Below are 20428 nucleotides of genomic sequence, written 5' to 3'. Positions count from 1 at the left end.
CTCATGTAGAAATAACACATGATCTATGGATAGATGTGATAAAAAAAGGCAATTCTAGTGAAATATGTATTAAAGTAATGGGGAGAGTTGTTCACAAGTGACATCACGCATCTTTGTCGCATTGCAAATTTGCTATCTCCATAGCATTAGTGATCACAATATTCAAATGGTCATAACTTTCTCATTATTTGTCCGATTTTTCTCAAACTTTCGTTGATCTGTTTCTTTGATTTTTCTGTTTTCACACAAGCTATCTTGTTCCAAAGATTTCATTCTCCTTTATACATGAATGCCAGACGTGGTGAGGATCTAAAATAAAGTTCAAGCAGAATCGAATACAATGACCACACAAATGTCTGTTTAAAGATAAATTCCAGTTTTGGTCACAACCTCAAAATGACTTTTTGCAGAATCTAATTCAATGACCACTGAAGTGTCTGTTTGTATGAATAAAAAATATGTACCAAAGGATTCTGGAAGAAATTGTGTAATTGCTGAGAAATAAGCGCGGATTCGGTCACTTCCATCGGGTCTTTATTCCAGCAATATTAATGCACTGTCCCACATGTGCCTATCTGTGTTGGTGATCTTCAGTGTGAACATTTTTCAGCGTAGATTTCAAGATTTCACAAAGTTCAGTTTATGTTACTCTACCAGATCTAGATCCTCGATGATATACTGACAATTAAGCCTTGTTTTACAGACTTTCTCATGAAATCAGTGTTCACTGCAACTACTGGAATTTCTCTTTAATGTCAAGTGCCCATGTTCTTGGCAACAGCAACGCCAACGTTCATCTGGACATAATCTTTTTGTTTCAGTCTTGCGAAGTGTTCTAGTTTGGTAAATCCAAACTTCATTGCTTTTCTTATGCTCACTGCATCTGCATTTAGTAGCAATTCCTCCAAATCTCCCTCTGTCAGAAGTTTGAATCGCTGCCCCTCCGTGGCGGTCAGTCGCCATTTTTTTGTTTATTATAAACAAACGATCATTTCAGAGGCGATAGCGCACTAAAGTGGATATATCGTTAATGCATCCAGTAAATTAAAACGTCTGCCCAAATTTTGCTCTCGACCAATCAGATTGCAGGAATCACCAAGAAAAATTAATCCCGTTCTATTATAAAAATTGAAAATATGTACCAAGTGGTTTTTGTAAACAATGAGTAAATGCCAAGAAATTATCAATATAAGACCTTCCAACCAGGTGCCTGATCTCTTCCAAGCAATAATAATACATTGTTTTGTAACATTTTTTTAATTCAATTTGCTCCCCTCCCCCCGTAATGTATACACTGAATACTATTTAGTCATGTATTTGACACAAAGGAGAACCTAGCCTTACAAGTCCTGCTTTTTCAGGGGTTCTCCTTGTCTTTCGTTCAATAAGTAATTATTAGTTATTAGTAGTTATTTGCTGTGTTCCTTTTTTCTACTGTAACAATGGTTTATGATTAATTGATTTGCATTTGTAGAATGTGAAATCATTCGTGTAAGACAAAATGTATCTTATCCTATTTCCTTTGCTTTCACCATTTTGTTTTGAATACCCAGATGGATAGTGTCCTTCAAGAACGTAAACTGGCGTTGAAGGAGGAGCATCAGAAGGAGATAGAGAAGATGAAGAAGGATCAAGAGAAGAAGATACGAGATATGACCAGGGAACTCAAAGATGCCGTAAGTTCAAAGGTCAAGGGTGATACTTTAGACTTGCGTACCAGGGTGTCGCAAATTGGATCTCAAAAGTTGTATAAGACTAAGACGAAAAAAGTCAGGAAACATGCAGTATTGGGGGGAGGGGGGATTTGGACATATCGCACAAGGCATTGAAAGATCCCCCCCCCCTTCAGCATAATTAGTGTTACAATGAACTGAGGCAATTAATTGATTGAAAGAGCACAAGATGCAGAAGGAGAAGCTGCCAAAAATAGACTTTGCACTGAAAGAAGACTGAGGGAAAACATCATGCCTTTAATATACCACTTAATCCTCGGAAATACATCTTTGTCTGTTTTCTTTCCCATATGAAGTTGTTGAAAGTTAATTTATACTTTGTAAATGTTAATGCCAATGTAAATGTTAATACCAATGCAGCAACCAGCTGTAGATCTCCGGGATCAGGGGAGGAAGAAGAAAGGAAAAAGATTTGAAAAATGACCAGCACATAAAGTAGCATGGAAGAAGTTGGCAATTTAACTGAAATATCTGTTCAATTTTAGGAACAAGATGAGAGGAAAACATTGCAGAAAGAGCACGAGACGGAGAAGGAGAAACTGGCAAAAATCCACAAATCAGCGCTCAAAGTGTTGAAAGAAGAGTTTGAGCAGAAGAAGGAGGTTTTACACAGCAGCCATGAAGATGAGGAAAGGGCATTGAAGGAGGTTAGGACTTGATTATTTCTTTTACAGTCTGATGTTATGCTGAAATTTACAGAGCTCTGCATATATAATTTTGGACGTCATTGACTATTATGAGATATACTATCAAACAGGCATCAGAATCTGTCTTTCACAGATGAAGTTTTATGATAAAATAAAACAAAATTGATAAAAATACCTCGTGGATCCCAATGAAAGGACTTGCTAATGTTTTACCTGACCGAGTCCTGTTTTATGACAGTCGGGATTCTGTGCTTCTTATCCAATCAAAATGAAGGAAAGTTGTCAAATCTGACAACTTGTCAGACAACATTATGTTGAAACCCTTTCCAGGGGAGCGTTTCATCAATATTTTCATCCGACAAGTTGTCAGATCTGACATCTTTCCATGATTTTGATTGGCTGAGAGGCACTGTTACTATGGTAACTGTCGAATAAAATGAGACTTGTCGGATAAAACGTCCGACAAGTCCTTTCATGAAACGCCCCCCTGGGAGGCGTTTTAAGGGGAGGGTTTCATCAACATTTTCATCTGACAAGTTGACAACTATCCTATGTTTTGATTGGTTGAGAAGCACTGTTACCATAGGAACTTTTGGATAAAACAGTATTTGTCAGATAAAACATCTAACAAATCCTTTCATGAAACACTCCCCTGAAAGGACTTGTAGTACGTTTTATCCAACAGTTACCATAGTAACAGTGCTTCTCAACCAATCAAAATCTAGGGTAGTTGTCAACTTGTCAGATGAAAAAATGTTGATAAAACACTCTCCTGGGGCCCATTTCAAAAGGACTTGCAACTGTTGTAACTTTGCCATAATGGCAACTACCATGAAAACCTTGATTCTTATTGGCTGCTGAGCCCTGTTACCATGATCAGAAACGTTTACTTGTCCTGCAGGTCAGTGATTCTCTGAGTGAGCGGAAGAAGGTCCTTGAGAAGCAGAACAAGGAACTTGAGAGAGAAGAAGAGAAGATCGCGAGGAGAAGAGCCAAATTGGAGGAAGAGAAAGAGAAACTACAGCATGATCAAGAGGTTAGATAAACTCATAAAGTGACTATTTGTCCTGTGTATTATACTTGTACATTTGTCTTGTGTGTTTTCCTTGCCATGTTGCCTTTATATTGCCTTAACGTGAAGTGTTGTGGCCCTGTGGATTAGTCTCCGGACTTTGAAACAGAGGGTCGTGGGTTCAAATCCCAGCCATTGCGTAGTTTCTTTCAGCAAGAATTTAATCCACATTGTGCTGCACTCAACCCAGGTGAGGTGGATGGGCACCTGGCAGGAATTTATACCTTGAAATGACGAGCGCGTTAAAGCTGCTTTAGCTACAGCCAGGGTAGTAATATCTAAGTCCTTTGGAAGTGCATAGAGACATTATTCATAATGTGTTACAAGTTATACAAGAGCTGACTATTACTATTATAATTATTACGTCTCTTTGTGTAGTAAATTATGTCTCATTACCTTCAGAATTATGTGTCTTTGAACTCTCTTCTGATATTAAGCTTTCACAAAGTTCAATTGAGCTTTTTAATTTTCATGCAATGGGGTCCAAGTTGATATCAATGGCCTGATTTCACAAAGGTGGTGTTGAAAACCACCGGTTTATGCAGATTTTCTGTATAAATTACGCTTTATTCATCGCGCTGCTTTGCGCATACTGAAAAATGTCCATTGCTGATGCGCACTTTTTCACATTGTGCAAAATTGACGCCTCTTGCCATGGTTAAGTACGCTATTTTATTCATGAGTCCACTGATTTGAATTATTGAGTCCAGTGTCCAAAACAGTTGGGCTCATGAATAAACTAGAGTACTTGACCATAGCAACAGGTGTCAATTTGGAGCGCTGTGACAAAAGGGCATCAGTATTAGACACTTTTCAGTATACGCGGAATATTAAGTGTAATTTAGAAGAAAATCTGCATAAACCATGGGTTCAACCGGTGGTTTTCAAAATCACCTTTGTGAATACGGGCCTATCCATTTGTTTGCATTGCCCGAATTACAGGAGGTTTTGGAGATGAAGGGAAGGGGTGGAGACACCTCTCAGATGGAGGATATGGAGAAGGAGAGACAAGAACTGGTTGCAGCGATCAAGAAGGAGAGACGGATGCTGCAGGAATTGGAGAAGGAGAAGAAACAGATGGAGGGGAAAGTGAAGAGTCTCCATGCACAGTCTAGGTCAGTATTATTTTTGCAGAAGAAAGTGAGGGAGAGAAGGGGAGAGAGAGGGGGGAAGGAGGGATGGGACGGGGATTGGTTGGGAAGAAGCACTGGAATCAAAAGAATTGGAGAAGGAGAAGAAACAGATGGAGGGGAAAGTGAAGAGTCTCCATGCACAATCAAGGTTGGTAGTGTTATATCAGGAGAGGGGACGGACTTGGCAGGAAAGGGGTTTCTGATGCGACTAGAATTGATAAAAGGAACAGGTAAAGGGAAAAGTGAAGAGTCTCCATGCACAGTCTTGGTTGGTATCATTTCTGAGAAGAGAGCACGATGGTGAAGGGGAGGGATGAGGGAGACAGAGAGTGGAAGAGAGTAATTAGCTAAGAGAAAAAAAATAACACAAGTTAAAGAGGGAAAACAGATGCATATTGTAGGTTGATATCATTTAGACAGAGAGAGACGAGTTAAAGAAACAGGGAGAAAGAGAATGGGATGGAGGCACAGGTATTGCATTGAGAGAATGAAAATTAAATGATGGAATGTGCATTATTTGTTTTATAAAATGGGCAGGTAGTGTGAATTCGTAGTGGAAAGGTTGTTCAAACCCTCCAAATTTTCAAGGAAAAGAAACTGATGGAAAGAATCGGAAATATTTGTGATACTTGATATGCACTATTTAGAAATTATTATTTATTTTTACAGACATTTAAATGGGGGACTCGATGAAGGGATGACCAACGGTTACCATGACAACCCCTCCACACCACATGACGCACGTTCCAGGAGGAAAGCAGACATTCCAGACACACCAGATGTCGACGTATTGGACCTGAATGAGCTTGACCCTCTCACGCCTTCCCCTACAAAACAGGTCCGTCAAATGGTACATCCCAGAGACCTGGCAAAATCTCCTACTGGTCGGGATGTTCCATTCTCAACAGGTAAGTATTTCTTTTCCAAATGAGAACATTTTTAACTTAATGCTACTATTGAAATTATCCCTTACAAAACAAGTCAGTCAAATGGCATGTCCCAGAGACGTTCCATTCTCAATGGATGAATATTGCTTTTCTATTTTTTTTTTTGTTTTTTATTGTATTATACAGTGCGTCCCAGAATAAACGAAACCGAGATTTAGCGATCATTTATCATAACTTAATCATAAATAAAATAGACAAATGACCTACCAATTTAAAGCTTAGAATCTCCTCTTTCATCTGATATTACTTAGGTTATTTCTTATTCACGCATGAGTGAGCAAAAACAATTTGAAGAAAGGATACCAAAAACTCATTTTGCGGGGGGTATCTGGGTTTCAAAAAGAAAACCACATTTCTGAAAAGTTCAATATCTGCTCTTTAATTTGGTACCTCAATTACAGAATTTGGTCAAGAAATAACAAAGTTCTGGTTATTTGAAATAAGGCTTGTATTTCCATAATTTCATGAGATAAACGTGTTTTCACCGGTTTCCCACAGAAGCTTTCGCATGGTGAACAAAAGATTTAATGCATGGCTGATCGTCAACAAAACGGAGTGTCGAGTGAGTTAGAAAGCCAGCCTGGAGAACCTCTTCATTTCATGAAATTATTGAAATTAAAGCCTTATTTCAAATGACCAGAACTTTGTTATTTCTTGACCATTTTCTGTAATTTAGGTACCAAATTAAAGAGCAGATATTGAACTTTTCAGAAATGTGGTTTTCTTTTTGAAACCCAGATACCCCCGCCAAATGAGTTTTTGGTATCCTTTCTTCAAATTGTTTTTGCTCACTCATGCGTGAATAGTAAATAATCTAAGTAATATCAGATGAAAGAGGGGATTCTAAGCTTTAAATTGGTAGGTCATTTGTCTATTTTATTTATGATTAAGTTATGATAAATGATCGCTAAATCTCGGTTTCGTTTTTTCTGGGACGCACTGTATAGTCTCATTCTCATTCCTTCTAATGCACAGATAATTTTTCCACTTTATTTACTAATTATTTCGCAATTTTCCACTGAAAAAAATAGTTTACCAAGTGGTATTAAACAAAATGGATGTAGTCCAACTGGAAATGAGACAAAATAGTAAATGGGCTTAATCTCAACTAGGGCCCTGAACACATATGATGCACATGAAATCAGCATTATTACATTACAATACAATTACAATAGAGTGGATGATATTGGACTGTGGGACGAGACCAAACATAAAGTGGCAATGTATCCGTCCTTTCATATTGTCTTACAGAGCTTGATGACGAAGATGACTATGAGATGCCACGTTCGGGAAGGAGATATGCCTCTCACAAGGTAAGAGGAAAGCGAGCTGCATATGACGACGATCAGATGTATAATCCTCCCCTCCCATCGAGACATAGAGGGCGCCATGCGTGGCAATACCTGGAGTCTGACGCATCGGAGGAGTTTGATGATGCAACAGCCAGGCGGCAAATGGCTAAGAGGTAAGTTTAGTTGAGAAAGCTAGATCTGGGGAGTGTTTCATGAAGGACTTGTCAGATGGTTTTCCGACAGGTCCTATTTCATCCGACAGTTACCATAGCAACATGCTTCTCAGCCAATCAAAATCAAGGAAAGTTGTCAGAGCTGACAACTTATCGGATGAAAGTTTTGATGAAACGTTCCCCTGCTGTCAGTCTTGTTTTTACAGACTTAGTTAATTGTAGTGCTCAAAGTGGCGCAGGAGTTATACCCTGAATAGACCACTCTATTCTGATAAGTGATCTTCATTTCAATTTACATCAGTATTAAATACATGTTTATGGAAATGGAATTATTGCCTTAGTACATACATATTGAATATTTGAATTTGTTTCCAGTGACCTTCGTCTGCGTCTTGCGGAGGAGAATGGAGCCATCCGTCGAGCCAAAGACTTCTTGAAGCGCCAAAAGAGACAGCTTCATCAGCAGAAATCAGCTTTAGAGGATGCGAAGACGGAATGGAGGAGAGACCTCAGACAAGGCTATGAAGAGAACGGAGACACGGTGAAAGGAACACCACTTGTCTACGAAGATGTGCGACTTGGATTGGAGAGGGTAAGAATGAAGAGATGGAAAAGATTGAGCGATAGTTGGATCGAAAGGAGGAATGAGAGAATGTATATATATCTTAGGCAAGGCTATGAAGAAAACAGAGACACGGCGAAGGGAACACTGCTGGTCTATAGATATGTGCGATTTGGATTGGAGAGGGTAAGAATGAAGGAATGAAGAGATGGAAAGATTGAGGGATAGTTTGAAGAGAGATAATAGAGAATGGAAGAGAGAAAGGACGAAACTATGAAAACAAGGGAGACACATCGAAAGAGACGCTGCCGATCTATGAAGATATTGCGGCTTTGAAAGGGTGAGAATGAAGGAATTGATAAATGGAAAGATTGAGGGATAGTTGGAGTGAAGGGACGAATTAGAGAATGTACATGTAGGAGAGACCTGGAGCAAGGCAAGGAAGCGATCAGAGACAGCAAAATGAACACCGCTGATCTGTGAAGGTGTGTGATTTGGATTAGAGAGGGTAACAATTGATAAAGTGAATAAGGTAATTGATTCATGGATAGATGGATGGATGGATGGATGGATGGATAGAAAGAAGATGAATACCATTTTAAGAGTTAGAATATGAAGAGGTTCTATGTTTTGCAAAGCTTAATGAAACTGCTCCCTGGTGCTATTAAGAAGGTGTTGAGTCAAGCATAACTTTATGGACGTCTTTGTGGAATGCATGTAGCTCCCAGGTTTTCATATTGTGCGTATGATAACTCTCACTCACAGGAAGCACTTGAGTTGGACAAAGCCTTGGTGAACTATACAACTGGGAGCCGTTTGGTGAGAGAAAAGGAGTATAAACTCAAGAAACTAGAAGAGTCTCTCAATGACAAAGTGAGTGTACCATTTCACATAGAAAAGTTAGTGTGCATACAGGGGATTGATTGATTGATTGATTGATCGATCGATCGATTGATTGATTGATTGATTGATAAGTTATTGTATTTATAGTTATTAGGATATGTAGAGTTTTTGGTCAGCATTGAAGTACAAAATCAGAACACCATGTTCACTTTGAGTGATACCTCAGGGAACAATACTAGGACCAGTATTGATTGATTCACATTTGGCAGTTGAAACATCGATTGCTGTTTTATTGATGATTGGTCAATTGATACATATTGTTTAGTTATTATGGTCATCATGCAGAGGTAGAGATGTTGGCCAACATTCCGAGGCAAACCAAGACACCATTCTTTATTCTGAGTGATTCCACAGGGAGCAATACTTGGACCATTATTGATTGATTCAAAGATTGAATAATTGCATGAAAGAAATTTTTGATCAACCAACCGATTGATTGATTGATTGATTGATTGACAAAATTTTTTGTTTATTATGGTCATCAGGATATATACAGAGGTAGAGATGTTGGCCAGCATTCGGAGGCAAACCAAGACACCATGTTTATTTTGAGTGATTCCTCAGGGAGCAGTCCTAGGACCAACAGCAGCACCAGTGGGGATGAGTCTTTTAAACAAGGTATTTTTAATCTTTTCTTTTACTTCAATTTATTTATTTACATGTATGATCAATTATACCTCGAGGCCACTGTCGTGTGATCAGTGAGGAAATCTGGAATGCCCCTTTTCCGTCTTTATATGGAATTCTGTCTTTTTCCCTGTTGTCCATCTTATTTCTGACTTTTCCTGTTTTCTGTGTATTAAAAAAAGTCGGAGAGTTCTATTTTTCCCCTCTCTCCTGATTGCGATGCATGTCGATCGACCGAGTGAGAGATATTTCCCTGAGATATTCGCTTTTATACAGTACATAATTTATAAACACGCGCACTGCCCACTAAGTTGGACCCCCTTAAATTTGTTGGCTTCCGCCACCAATGCCCCAATTCACTGTTTTTGGACACTGTCCCTGCCCGCGATAAGTTTCTGTATTTTTGGAGGACACCTAGTGGCATCCCAAAGTCCTTTGAAAGCAAAGAGAAGCATACTGAATTGTCGAGAAAACAGTGAATGTTTGAATATACATCATTTCTAGAAAATATTTTGAATAAACATGTATTTAGATGTAGATGTAGCTGGCTTTCCATAGTTGTGATTGATCGCATTAATTTTAACTCTTTGTAAGACGGGGCCCTGACACAATCACTATGATTACTCCACAATTTTCATTTAGATCACAGTTTCAATCATGACCAGTATGATGACATTGGTTACTAGATATCAGCAATCCTGAAATGCTATTTTGGTTTTACTTGTTACTCATATTCAGTTTACATTTGCAATAAAAATAATGAATGAAATATATTTGTATGTTCTGCATTTCCCCTTTTCCCCCTTTATTGTGAATGAAAAACAAGAAATATTATTTGATTTCAATTATTCATGGTACATTTGAAAAAAAATTTTGATTGAAAGGGATTGTATGTACATGTACCGTATTTCTCTGTTAGTTTTTTTTATCAACAACAAGAATTATGTCTATCTTAACACTCAAACGTGGTACATTATTCGTTAGTTCTTTGTGAAATAGCACTGAGGTCTTGCACAACTAAGACCCCTGTTACATCTGAGAGATTCCCTACCTCGGGCCGGCCCGGGGCCTACCTCGGGTCGGAAAGAAATCAGATGTAAACATCCCAAACCTACCTCGGGCCACCTTTTAGCGAACCTACCCGAGACCACATCCAGAGGTAGTCTCGGGTAGGTATCGGGCCGGCCCCGGTCCACCGATTGGTAGATGTAAACGCACACAAGCTTTCGAACCTATCTCGGTCCGTTCGCCAGCTGTCAAATTACGTCATATAGTGCGTGCTATCCCCTCCCCAGCCCCGTCGTTCTTCGAATGTTTTTGCGGCATGCGACATGTGAATTGTGATTGATAAAGTCTTTGATTTGAGTGAAAAGAAGCATTTTAAACGTATCCTTTTCAAGTCGATCATATCTTCCACGACTGCTGGGATCATCAGCATTCTTTCAGAATCTCGGGTAACTTCAATTAGCGCGCGCGAATTATTCGGAGATAGATCGAGAGCGCCTTTCAAAGGTGTTAGCAATCGGATGCCGCTCGAAACAGTACAGATAGGGTGATAGGGGAGGGAATGAACACTGTGATGTAAACAGACCACATTTCGGACTCGGTCCGTTCGCGAAGCTAATCCACCAATAATCCAGTCAAGGTTGCAAGTGGACTCGGTCGGGTCTCGGGTAGGAAACTTTCAGATGTAACAGGGGTCTAACCTTCCCATGCCCTTGTATATGTATTGTAATATTAATATCTAGATATAGGAGGTCACAATTCTAAGAAGAAGGGGAAAGTGAAGGGAATGAAGCAAGACGAGTCGTCTCAAGTTATCTCCTCTCTGAACAGTCTGAACGCTCAGCTGCAGAACGTGATGTCTGTGCTGAAACAACGGGAACTCCCGAATGCACCCGGTAAGCTGCAGAATTCTAGAGGTGTTGTGTCTCAGTAGTGGACTTTGAACCACAAGGCCAAGGGTTCAAATCCCACCGCAGCACTCGCGTTCCTTGGCAAGGTGTTTATCTACATTTGCCACTATCCACCCAGGTGTAGTTAATCGGTACCCGGTAGGAAGGAATTCCTTGAATGCTCAAGCGTCCGATCAGGATAGCCGTGCTAAAGCCGGGGTAATAGTATGCATTGCTTAGAAACATTATATTAAGCTCTTTTTAAATGTTGCATATTATTATTATTATTAAGCAAATTCATTGAAAAAACAATTTTCATGGAAATAACAATGTAAATAACAACCTTCTTTGATGATCTACCATCATAGGAAATACATGGCAATCTCACCCCCATGACAGTCTGAATCGCCCCTAAAATTCTCCTAAAAATTTTTGCGTTTGGGCAACCGTTCTTTCTAGAGTCGCCCCAAGATCTCTCACAAACAATATTCAAGATTGTTTAGAAACTCAGTATTCCAACTAACTATGGCAGAGTAATGATATTTGCATTTACTGCATAATTGCTTGTTGCCCCTAAAAGGAAAGAGTAAGCCCCCAAAATTCTGCAATGGCTCTCATGATAGCCTCCAAAATATGAATATTATATCCTACCCTGTGTCAACCAAAGGTCACAAACAAAATAAGGGAAAGGTGATCGGGAATGGCAGGGCTCTGTGCACAACAGCCAAAAATGTTAGCGCAAATTCTAAACACTTTGTTAGCTTATACAGAGGAAAGACCTCTCACTGATTCTGAAGGAAAGAAATTAATATTTGACCATTCTGACCCCTTGTTTCGATATTATTTTCCTATGTTTTGAAGTGTTAGAAGAATGGTGACATCCTTTAATAGTATAATTAAGGGCAATGTAACTTGACGATTCATTTGACTGAAAAAAGGTATAATGTGAGATTGGAAAGCTTTGTGAAACATATCACTGGTTTTGTAGCCACATATGGAAAGCCATCGACTTCAGTCTAAATAAAGGATATGTTCTTTCAGTTTGTTTTGTTTATGAATACTCCTGCATGCACCATAGTTTTTGACCAATTAGTGTGCTCTTCTTTGTTTCCATAGAGATAGAGTGTACGTGTCCTAGGTTTACGATTATGACATTGATGGATTTCCATATTTGTGATCGATTTTATCAGTCATAGCTCTTATTATGACAGCGCCTTCATGTACAATGTCATTTGTTTTCTTTCAGGTGGCCCCACACCAGGCACTTACTCCACCTCTCCTACAGGGGGAATACCTCTTCAGAATGGTACTCATGTACCCTACTCCCACCCACCTCATGAATATGCAAACCCTCATACATATGCCCCGCCCCCACAGTCTGCTTTACCTCGTACTTCATATGCAGTGCCTTCGACTGGACCACTCCCTTATCATGGCCCTGCGGGGGCTTATGATTATTCATCAGCTGGTAGGCGTGGCCTAGGAGGGGGCAGTGCCGAGAGGCCGTACACGGTAGGAGGGGGCCGATTGTTTGATCCTGTCAATCCTCAGTATGGGGCGGAGTCTGCTGAGCAAGCCATGGGGCGGAAGTGGAGGAAATATTTTGGAGGTAAGATGTTAATTTGATGCATCAAACGCCTGTTGCAGAGAGTTCCTTTTAAAGGCAATTTTTAAACTCAAGCGCAAGTCCTCAATACATGTGTTTAATTGGTTGACAGTCTAGTTGGCGATTTCTTGCAACTCTTTCCCATGTAGGCCTGCCATCACTTCTTTTATTGTTTTGCAATAGAAAATGAAAGAAATATTTTTTGAATTTTTGATACTAAGTTTCTTATTTTTACTCAAGAATCAGTAAACGTGTTGCCTTTTTGTAAGTTTTATCAATAGGAAATCAAAAAAAAATATCCCGTTCCCCCTGCCCCCCCCCCCCCCCCCCCCCCCCCCCTCCCTCTTCCTTTCTTTCTGGATTCCGTTCTCTGCTTTTCTGAATGCATTTCATGACATATAATGTATTTTTCAACTGCCTCGTGTATTTTCATGAAGTGTGTTAAATCTTTCTTGCTAAAGCCAGGTTAACAATGCTGCATTATTGAAGCCCTTGAAGACCTATGATCAAGTAATCTGATAAGTGCCATAAAGTAAGTATTTGTTGTAATTGTGACACTATATACAATTTGTTTGTCTTTATTTTATTTTTGTCTTTATATTATTAGATGAGAGGAGAGCTGGTGCTCCAGGTTTTCCAGTAACAGGCAATGAGAAACCAACATTTGGAGGTTACATCTCAGCTAGGTATGGTCTTCTCATTTTGTGTTTGTTTAATCTAATCCAGCATAAAAAGATTTTTAATTGCCATAACGGAGATGATGATGATGATGATGATGCTCATGGTGGTGATAATTACAATGATGATTATGATAATAATGATGAGGATGATGATGATGATGACAATTATGATGATAATAATGATGAGGATGATGATGATGAAATTCACGATGATGATGATGGTGATGATTGATGAAAATCATGGTGGTGATGATGATGATGATTATGATGATGATGATGATAATGATTGAAGATAATGATGATGATGATGGTGATGATGATTATGATAATGATTGAAGATAATCATGATGATGATGATGATGATGATGATGATGATGATGATGATGATGATGATGATGATGATGATGATGATGATGATGATGATGATGATGATGATGATGATGATGATGATGATGGTGATGATGATGATGGTGATGATGATTGATGAAAATGATGATGATGATGATGATGATGAATCTACCTGAGTCGAATCTGTTGGGACCACAAGAATCTGTTTGACTTTGGGCAAATTCAACTATAAAAAAAAACATGCTTTGCATAATCTGGTCTTAATAAATCACTTGCCTATTGAAAAAACAAGCTATACCAACTTCCATGCAACTATACATTTTCCACACATATTAAAAAAATATTATAACTCTTGCTCCTCAGGGACCAACTGAGAAGTTTCAGGGATCCTGGCCCAATGACCTCCAGACCTGTTCCTACATCAACAGACCAAACCTCAGGAACTCATAACCGACTGGTTGAGCTCAATGAATGGTTGAAGAAGCATCGGATGAGTGGGGCGTTGAACGTCACAGACCTGGACCCTACTGTGTATCCTTACATGTTCATCAATATTTTGAAATGAACTGAATTTATTCTTTATCAAGTTATGAAATCCGTAATAAATAGTTTTTACAGCCATCTTTATCAATTTGCATTCCATTTTGTTTTCAAATCATACAGGGATCTATTCTTAATCGCCTTAATTTACAGAAACATGACATACATGTATGTACATGTGTCTTCCACTTTTCCACCTGCAATCCTAGTAGCAAAACTTCACTATACATGTGTAAGAGATTAAGAAAATATTCTCTATTTTGATTGCAAGTTGTAATCATTTATCTAGATTGTTTTATACAAAAGCAATATAGACACACATTATTGATGGTTTTCCTTAATTTGAAGAAACTCTTAGATCTGGGAGTGAGAGTCGGCGATCAGCGACCAATTCCATCGCAGGGACCAGCTTGGCCAGTCAGAAACCAGCCCAGACCAGGCTTGAGCTAGACTCCAACAACCAGATAAGAGTTAGAGAAGTCAGGTGATTTGTATGTACCACCTGATATTTCATCATGTGATTGATCATGTGACCACACCCTGGAGGTTTTACCATTCAAAGGATGTCCAGTGATTCACTCATCACCTGATGTCAAATCATGTGATTGATCATGTGAGGCAAGCCAGCTGTACCATGCCATGTTGTAGACATGATGAGACATTGTGTAGCTCAGGATTTTACCATTCAAAGGATGTCCAGTTGTCACCTGATACCCAGGTCATGTGATTGATCGTGTGATTGAACTATTCCTCTGATTCCAGATCCTATCTTTCATATTGGCCCGTCTGTGAATGAAAGCATGTTTTTTTTTACAGGGTATATAGTTTAGAAATATTCTACTTACGCAGAACTTGGAGATGAATAAATATTGATGATACAGGTGAATCTGACTGAATCGTATCACTTTGGACCAGAGATATCTGTTTGATTTACAATAAATTTGACTCAGAAGAAGTGAATAGCAAGTGTGTTGCATAATCTGTGCCCCTCATTACAAATGTTAGCAGTCGGTCGTAGGGCTGGTTTTCACACTTGGTTACGTCCATTACGATTTGGTTTCAAGCATATGAATTAACAGTACAATCAAAAGTAAAAGATTTGTGCAACAGGCCCCAGGTCTGGAAAATTGCTTCAACCTCAACAATTATTCTACTTACATAAGATCAACTTAAAGGGGAATGAAACCTTTGGAACAAGTAGGCTTGTGTCGAAACAGAAAAATCAAAGAACAAGAACAAAGAAAGTTTGAGAAAAATCAGACAAATAATGAGAAAGTTATGAGCATTTGAATATTGCAATCTCTAAAGCTATGGAGATCCTCCTATTGGCAATGCGACAAGGATGTGTGATGTCACACATGAACAACTTTCCCTTGATGGACTATAAAATACCTCCAAAATGTCTCTTTTTTGCTTTTTCTTTATGGTGATGCAAACTCTTTATCCATGATGTATTCTTTAAAAATCTGTATTACATGCTCTCCTATAGAAAGAGTATATCATCTACTGATAGATGTGATAAAAGAGGCAGTTTATTAAAGTGAAATATATACTAAAGTAATGGGGAGAGTTGTTCACAAGTGACATCACACATCTTTGTCGCATTGCCAATTTGAGGATCTCCATAGCATTAGTGATCGCAATATTCACATGTTCATAACTTTCTCATTATTTGTCTGATTTTTCTCAAACTTTCATTGATCTGTTTCTTTGATTTTTCTGTTTTCACACAAGATATCTTGTTCCAACGGTTTCATTCTCCTTTAAAGGACAAGTCCACCCCAGAAAAAAGTTGATTTGAATAATAAGAGAAAAATCCAACAAGCATAACACTGGAAATTTCATCAAAATTGGAATTAAAAATAAGAAAATTATGACATTTTTATCTTTCGCTTAATTTCAAAAAACAGTTATATGCACATCCTGGCTGGTATGCAAATGAGGAGACTATGACGTCATCTACTCACTATTTCTTTTGTATTTTATTATAGGAAATATTAAATATTCTAATTTTCTCCTCATTGTCAAGTGATACAACGTTCAATTCCTCCCTAATCATGTGGAATAAGCATTGTTTAATACTATATCGTCCAGTCAAGTTGGTCCTTATTTTCAAATCTATAAAATATGAAATATTGTATAATTCAAACAATAAAAAACAAGAAATAGTGAGTGATTTACATCATCGCCTGACTCATCCAGTTGTGCATATCACTGTTTTGTGAAAACTTAAGCAAATTTTTAAAATATCATAACTTTCTTATTTTACATCCGATTTTGATGATATTTTCAGCACTATGCTAGTTTGATTTTTCTCCATTTATTTAAAGATTAATTCCAGTATTGGTAACGATCTCAAAATGACTTTTTACAGAATCTAATATAATGACCACCCAAGTGTCTGTTTGTATGAATAAAAAATATGTGCCAAAGGATTCTGGAAGAAATTGTGTAATTGCTGAGAAATAAGCGCGGATTCGGTCACTTCCGTCGGGTCTTTATTCCAGCAATAATAATACACTGTCCCACGTGTGCCTATCTGTGTTGGTGATCTTCAGTGTGAACATTTTTCAGCGTAGATTTCAAGATTTCACAAAGTTCAGTTTATGTAACTTTACCAGATCTAGATCCTCGATGATATACTGACAATTAAGCCTGGTTTTACAGACTTTCTCATGAAATCAGTGTTTACTGCAACTACTGGCATTTCTCTTTAAGCCAGCATTTTCCTGGGGTGGACTTGACCTTTAATTATGCAGACGTAACTGTAACCATCGGGATTTTTAGGCCAGTTTAAGGTAAAGCAATAGACTTACAACAGGAAATGAATTATGTGCATGTTACATGATGTTAATTTATGCATGAAAATGCTTTGATTTACAGCTTTCTATTTTTATAAATAATTTTCTAACATGGTGGTCATTGCATTTGCAGTTATTTTTTGTCCATATCCTATAATGCTATTTTAAACTTTTTTTTCCCTTAAAAATGCATCCAACAACAAACTTTCAGTCGTGAGCCTGCCAAAAATCATACACATCTTTCAATCATTTTTTTTATTGCTTTCCAACGCAACTTGGCGTCAAAGGATTTCTCAGAATTTAGAAGCATACATGTACATGCTTGTTTTACCTCTAGTTGAAAGTTTTCATATATTTCATTTTTTTTTTTTACAGTTGGCTTCATTTAAAAATATGTCTAATAAGTGTTGTACATTACCAGCTTTGGTCAGTGTACAATACAGAATGGCCGATATGCAATCATTTTGTTTTTTTCTTTGCAATTGCAGTGATATTTTCTCCAGTTTGGAGAATAAACATTTATGGTAAATGAAAAGGGAGTTTTGCACAAGCATGTAATCTTGGGAGTCGTAACAGTATTATGTGCTATTTTTCCTCAGAATATTTTCTACCTAGGTTTTGTAAATTGATATTACTTTTTCTTATTCATGGTCTTGCCAGTTTCTACTATGTATTCAGTTCAGTAAGTCAAAATGTAATATAGGATTTATATTTGTATATTGTTGTTGAAATAATCATTTATTTGTTTTCTTCAATGTTTCAAATAATTTGACATGAATACCATTTTGTTCTTTTGGGTTTGTGATTTTTTTTAATTAATAGGCCTGCTAATTAACGAATTCTCTGAAATATCAATTGAATTTTAAAAGGTATATTTGTTAATTACGTAATTTTGAAAACAGCTTTGTAAAACACCACTAATGGTTGTTAAAATTCATATTACGCTTGTCAGTCCATCCAAAATGAGATGCACATTCCATGATTTAAATTAGTTCTTTTTCATATATCAATTGACCATTCCATTCATTTTAGTTGTGAGTTTCACTTTTTTCGTTATGTGTCTGATCGTACTACTGTTTGAGAACTGTATGCATAAAGCCTACATGTATGTACCTGCATACTTGTATGCGATTGTTGCAGGATTTCTTTGAGTGTAACCAATATACATTCATATTTTCAAAATGCATACATGAAATTAAGATGACTACTTTGTAAGTCTTCATATTTTTTTACATTCAAAACCAGTATCATCGTTGCTATCATTAGATCATCATCATAATCTTTTTCATAATCATCATTGCCACCATCAACATTGCTATTCACTGCCATTATCATCATCATCACCACCACCACCACTACCACTGTCACGATCATCACCGTCCTTCTCATCATCATTTTCATCATCACCATCATTGCCATCATCATCACCACCACCATCATCACCATCATCATCATCACCATCATCACCATCATCATCACCATCATCATCATCATCACCATCATCACCATCATCATCACCATCATCATCACCATCATCATCACCACCATCATCATCACCATTATCATCACCATCATCATCACCATCATCATCACCATCATCACCACCATCATCATCACCATCATCACCACCATCATCATCACCACCATCATCATCACCATCTGAACTTCATTCCAGTTGTCAAATTCTAAGTTTGTATGATGACTCTTACATACATGTATTTGTAACATGTTTTAGTGTTGAAGAATACCATGTATCCCTTAAGGCCACCGCACACCTTACGACCCGAATGGTCGGCGACTGAGTGAGGGGAGATGAATCACAAGGTAGTCATAAGCCTCGACACCGCACATCTTGCGATCTGATTTGCTTTTTGGCATAGCAACTGAGAAAGTGCGCTTACTACTTCGTATGCGCGTTGTTTATCGTATGCGTGTCATGCAACTCTGCTGTCTGATTGGCTGGAATTTGGATTGAGCTTGCGATCCAGTCATAAGGATTCGACATGTCAAATCCTTAAGATTTTCCTTGCGACTTGTATCTGACGTCACGTCTCCCCTCACTCAGTCGCAAGCCAGTCGGGAACCAGCCGGGTCGTAAGGTGTGCAGTGGCCTTTGCTCTTTGTCTATAATAGTGTACATCATGTCTTTATGTACTGTATTGGGTGTATCAGAAAAAAAGGAAACCCAAATTTTATATCACTACCTGAGAAAAATATACAATTAGAATTTGTAAAAAAATCATAAACCCGTATTTCCCGAAGGATTTGATTTATAGTACATTCATGACGCATTGAAGGTGTGCACATTGGCATTCTTTGTACTGCTGTGTAACTTTTGAGAGTGGAAAACCAATGAATAGAAATATAGTACAAAATACAATCGATTAAATAATCCAATAATCTTCCTCTCAAACAATTTCGAAATTTTTGTTTCCCTTTTTTCCGTACACACAATAGACATGTAATAACTTATGCTTACATTTATAGAATCTAAATATATATTTGTTGTCTATACTATATAGTTCTATGTTTTGATAGAAAATGGGGGGGGTGTTACTTGCATTGCTTTTTTGCTGTATATTTTAGTGCTCTTTTGTATATAAGTTTGCCACATCAAATACAAAAAAGAATAAAACATCACAAAAAATGTTTAAAAATAATCCAAGTGTAAGTCTCTTTTATTAGCATGTACATGAAACTCTTTTATTGAATGTCCATTGAATTTCAGTGTGACAGTATAAAGGTCAAGTCAATACTAAACAACAAGACAATAAAATAAAATTAAAATATGATACAAAAAAAGACATTTTCATTTTAGTGGAGTACAATAGATTGGTTTTGATAAAAGCAGAAAAAATTGATAGAAATATTGGTGAGGGTTTGATGAGAATCTGTCGGATCAAAACGAATCTAAAATGATCTAACATAGAAAATTCCATTTTGTCATAGAAAATATGCACAGAAAAAACACGAATGCTATTTTTCAACGGTAAATTCATGAATTTTCACATGAAAGCTAAAGATCCAAAACAGGGCCCCATCTCACAAAAGAGTTGCAATTGATCTGAATGATCTTTACTATGGAAAGCCAGCAATGTCAACATCTAAAATGCATGTTAGTTAGAAACAAAGGAGAACACACCAAATTGTCAAGAAATCGATGAATTCATGGATATACATTCATATCTAGAAAAAAATCTTTTGAAGAAACATACAATTTATATATTCACTTTGCTGGCTCTCCATAGTTGTGATCGATTGGATCAATTGTTACTCTTTGTAAGACAGACCCCCTTGGCCCTGTCTTACAAAGAGTTACGATTGATCCATTTAATCGTAACTATGGAAATCCATCAGTGCCATAATTTTTTCTACTGGAAATTTGCAAAATGTCCTTTGTAAACAAAGGAGAACACACCAAATTGTCAAGAAATCAATGAATTTATGGATATACATTCATATCTAGAAA

The 20428-nt window shown here is 37.6% G+C and overlaps 1 protein-coding gene across 1 annotated transcript in view; it reads left to right on the top strand.

The window, feature by feature from the left end:
* The window catches only part of LOC121420077 (centrosomal protein of 164 kDa-like), a 40439-nt gene extending 25670 nt beyond the window's left edge, over positions 1 to 14769 (top strand). The window contains exons 17-30 of the mRNA XM_041614606.1: positions 1554 to 1676; positions 2219 to 2380; positions 3282 to 3416; positions 4395 to 4567; positions 5255 to 5493; positions 6784 to 6997; positions 7373 to 7589; positions 8325 to 8432; positions 8948 to 9080; positions 10838 to 10990; positions 12231 to 12593; positions 13198 to 13276; positions 13982 to 14149; positions 14517 to 14769. Of these exons, the coding sequence (XP_041470540.1) occupies positions 1554 to 1676; positions 2219 to 2380; positions 3282 to 3416; positions 4395 to 4567; positions 5255 to 5493; positions 6784 to 6997; positions 7373 to 7589; positions 8325 to 8432; positions 8948 to 9080; positions 10838 to 10990; positions 12231 to 12593; positions 13198 to 13276; positions 13982 to 14149; positions 14517 to 14646 (2397 nt within the window). The 3' untranslated portion in view covers positions 14647 to 14769. The remainder of the gene's footprint in view (positions 1 to 1553; positions 1677 to 2218; positions 2381 to 3281; positions 3417 to 4394; positions 4568 to 5254; positions 5494 to 6783; positions 6998 to 7372; positions 7590 to 8324; positions 8433 to 8947; positions 9081 to 10837; positions 10991 to 12230; positions 12594 to 13197; positions 13277 to 13981; positions 14150 to 14516) is intronic.
* Positions 14770 to 20428: the final 5659 nt, after the last annotated feature.

Source organism: Lytechinus variegatus, chromosome 8, assembly GCF_018143015.1.
Source record: "Lytechinus variegatus isolate NC3 chromosome 8, Lvar_3.0, whole genome shotgun sequence".
NCBI classification, from domain to species: Eukaryota; Metazoa; Echinodermata; class Echinoidea; order Temnopleuroida; family Toxopneustidae; genus Lytechinus; species Lytechinus variegatus.
The sequence above is the reverse complement of the archived record's forward strand: the minus strand, read 5'-3'. Positions and strand labels throughout refer to the sequence as shown.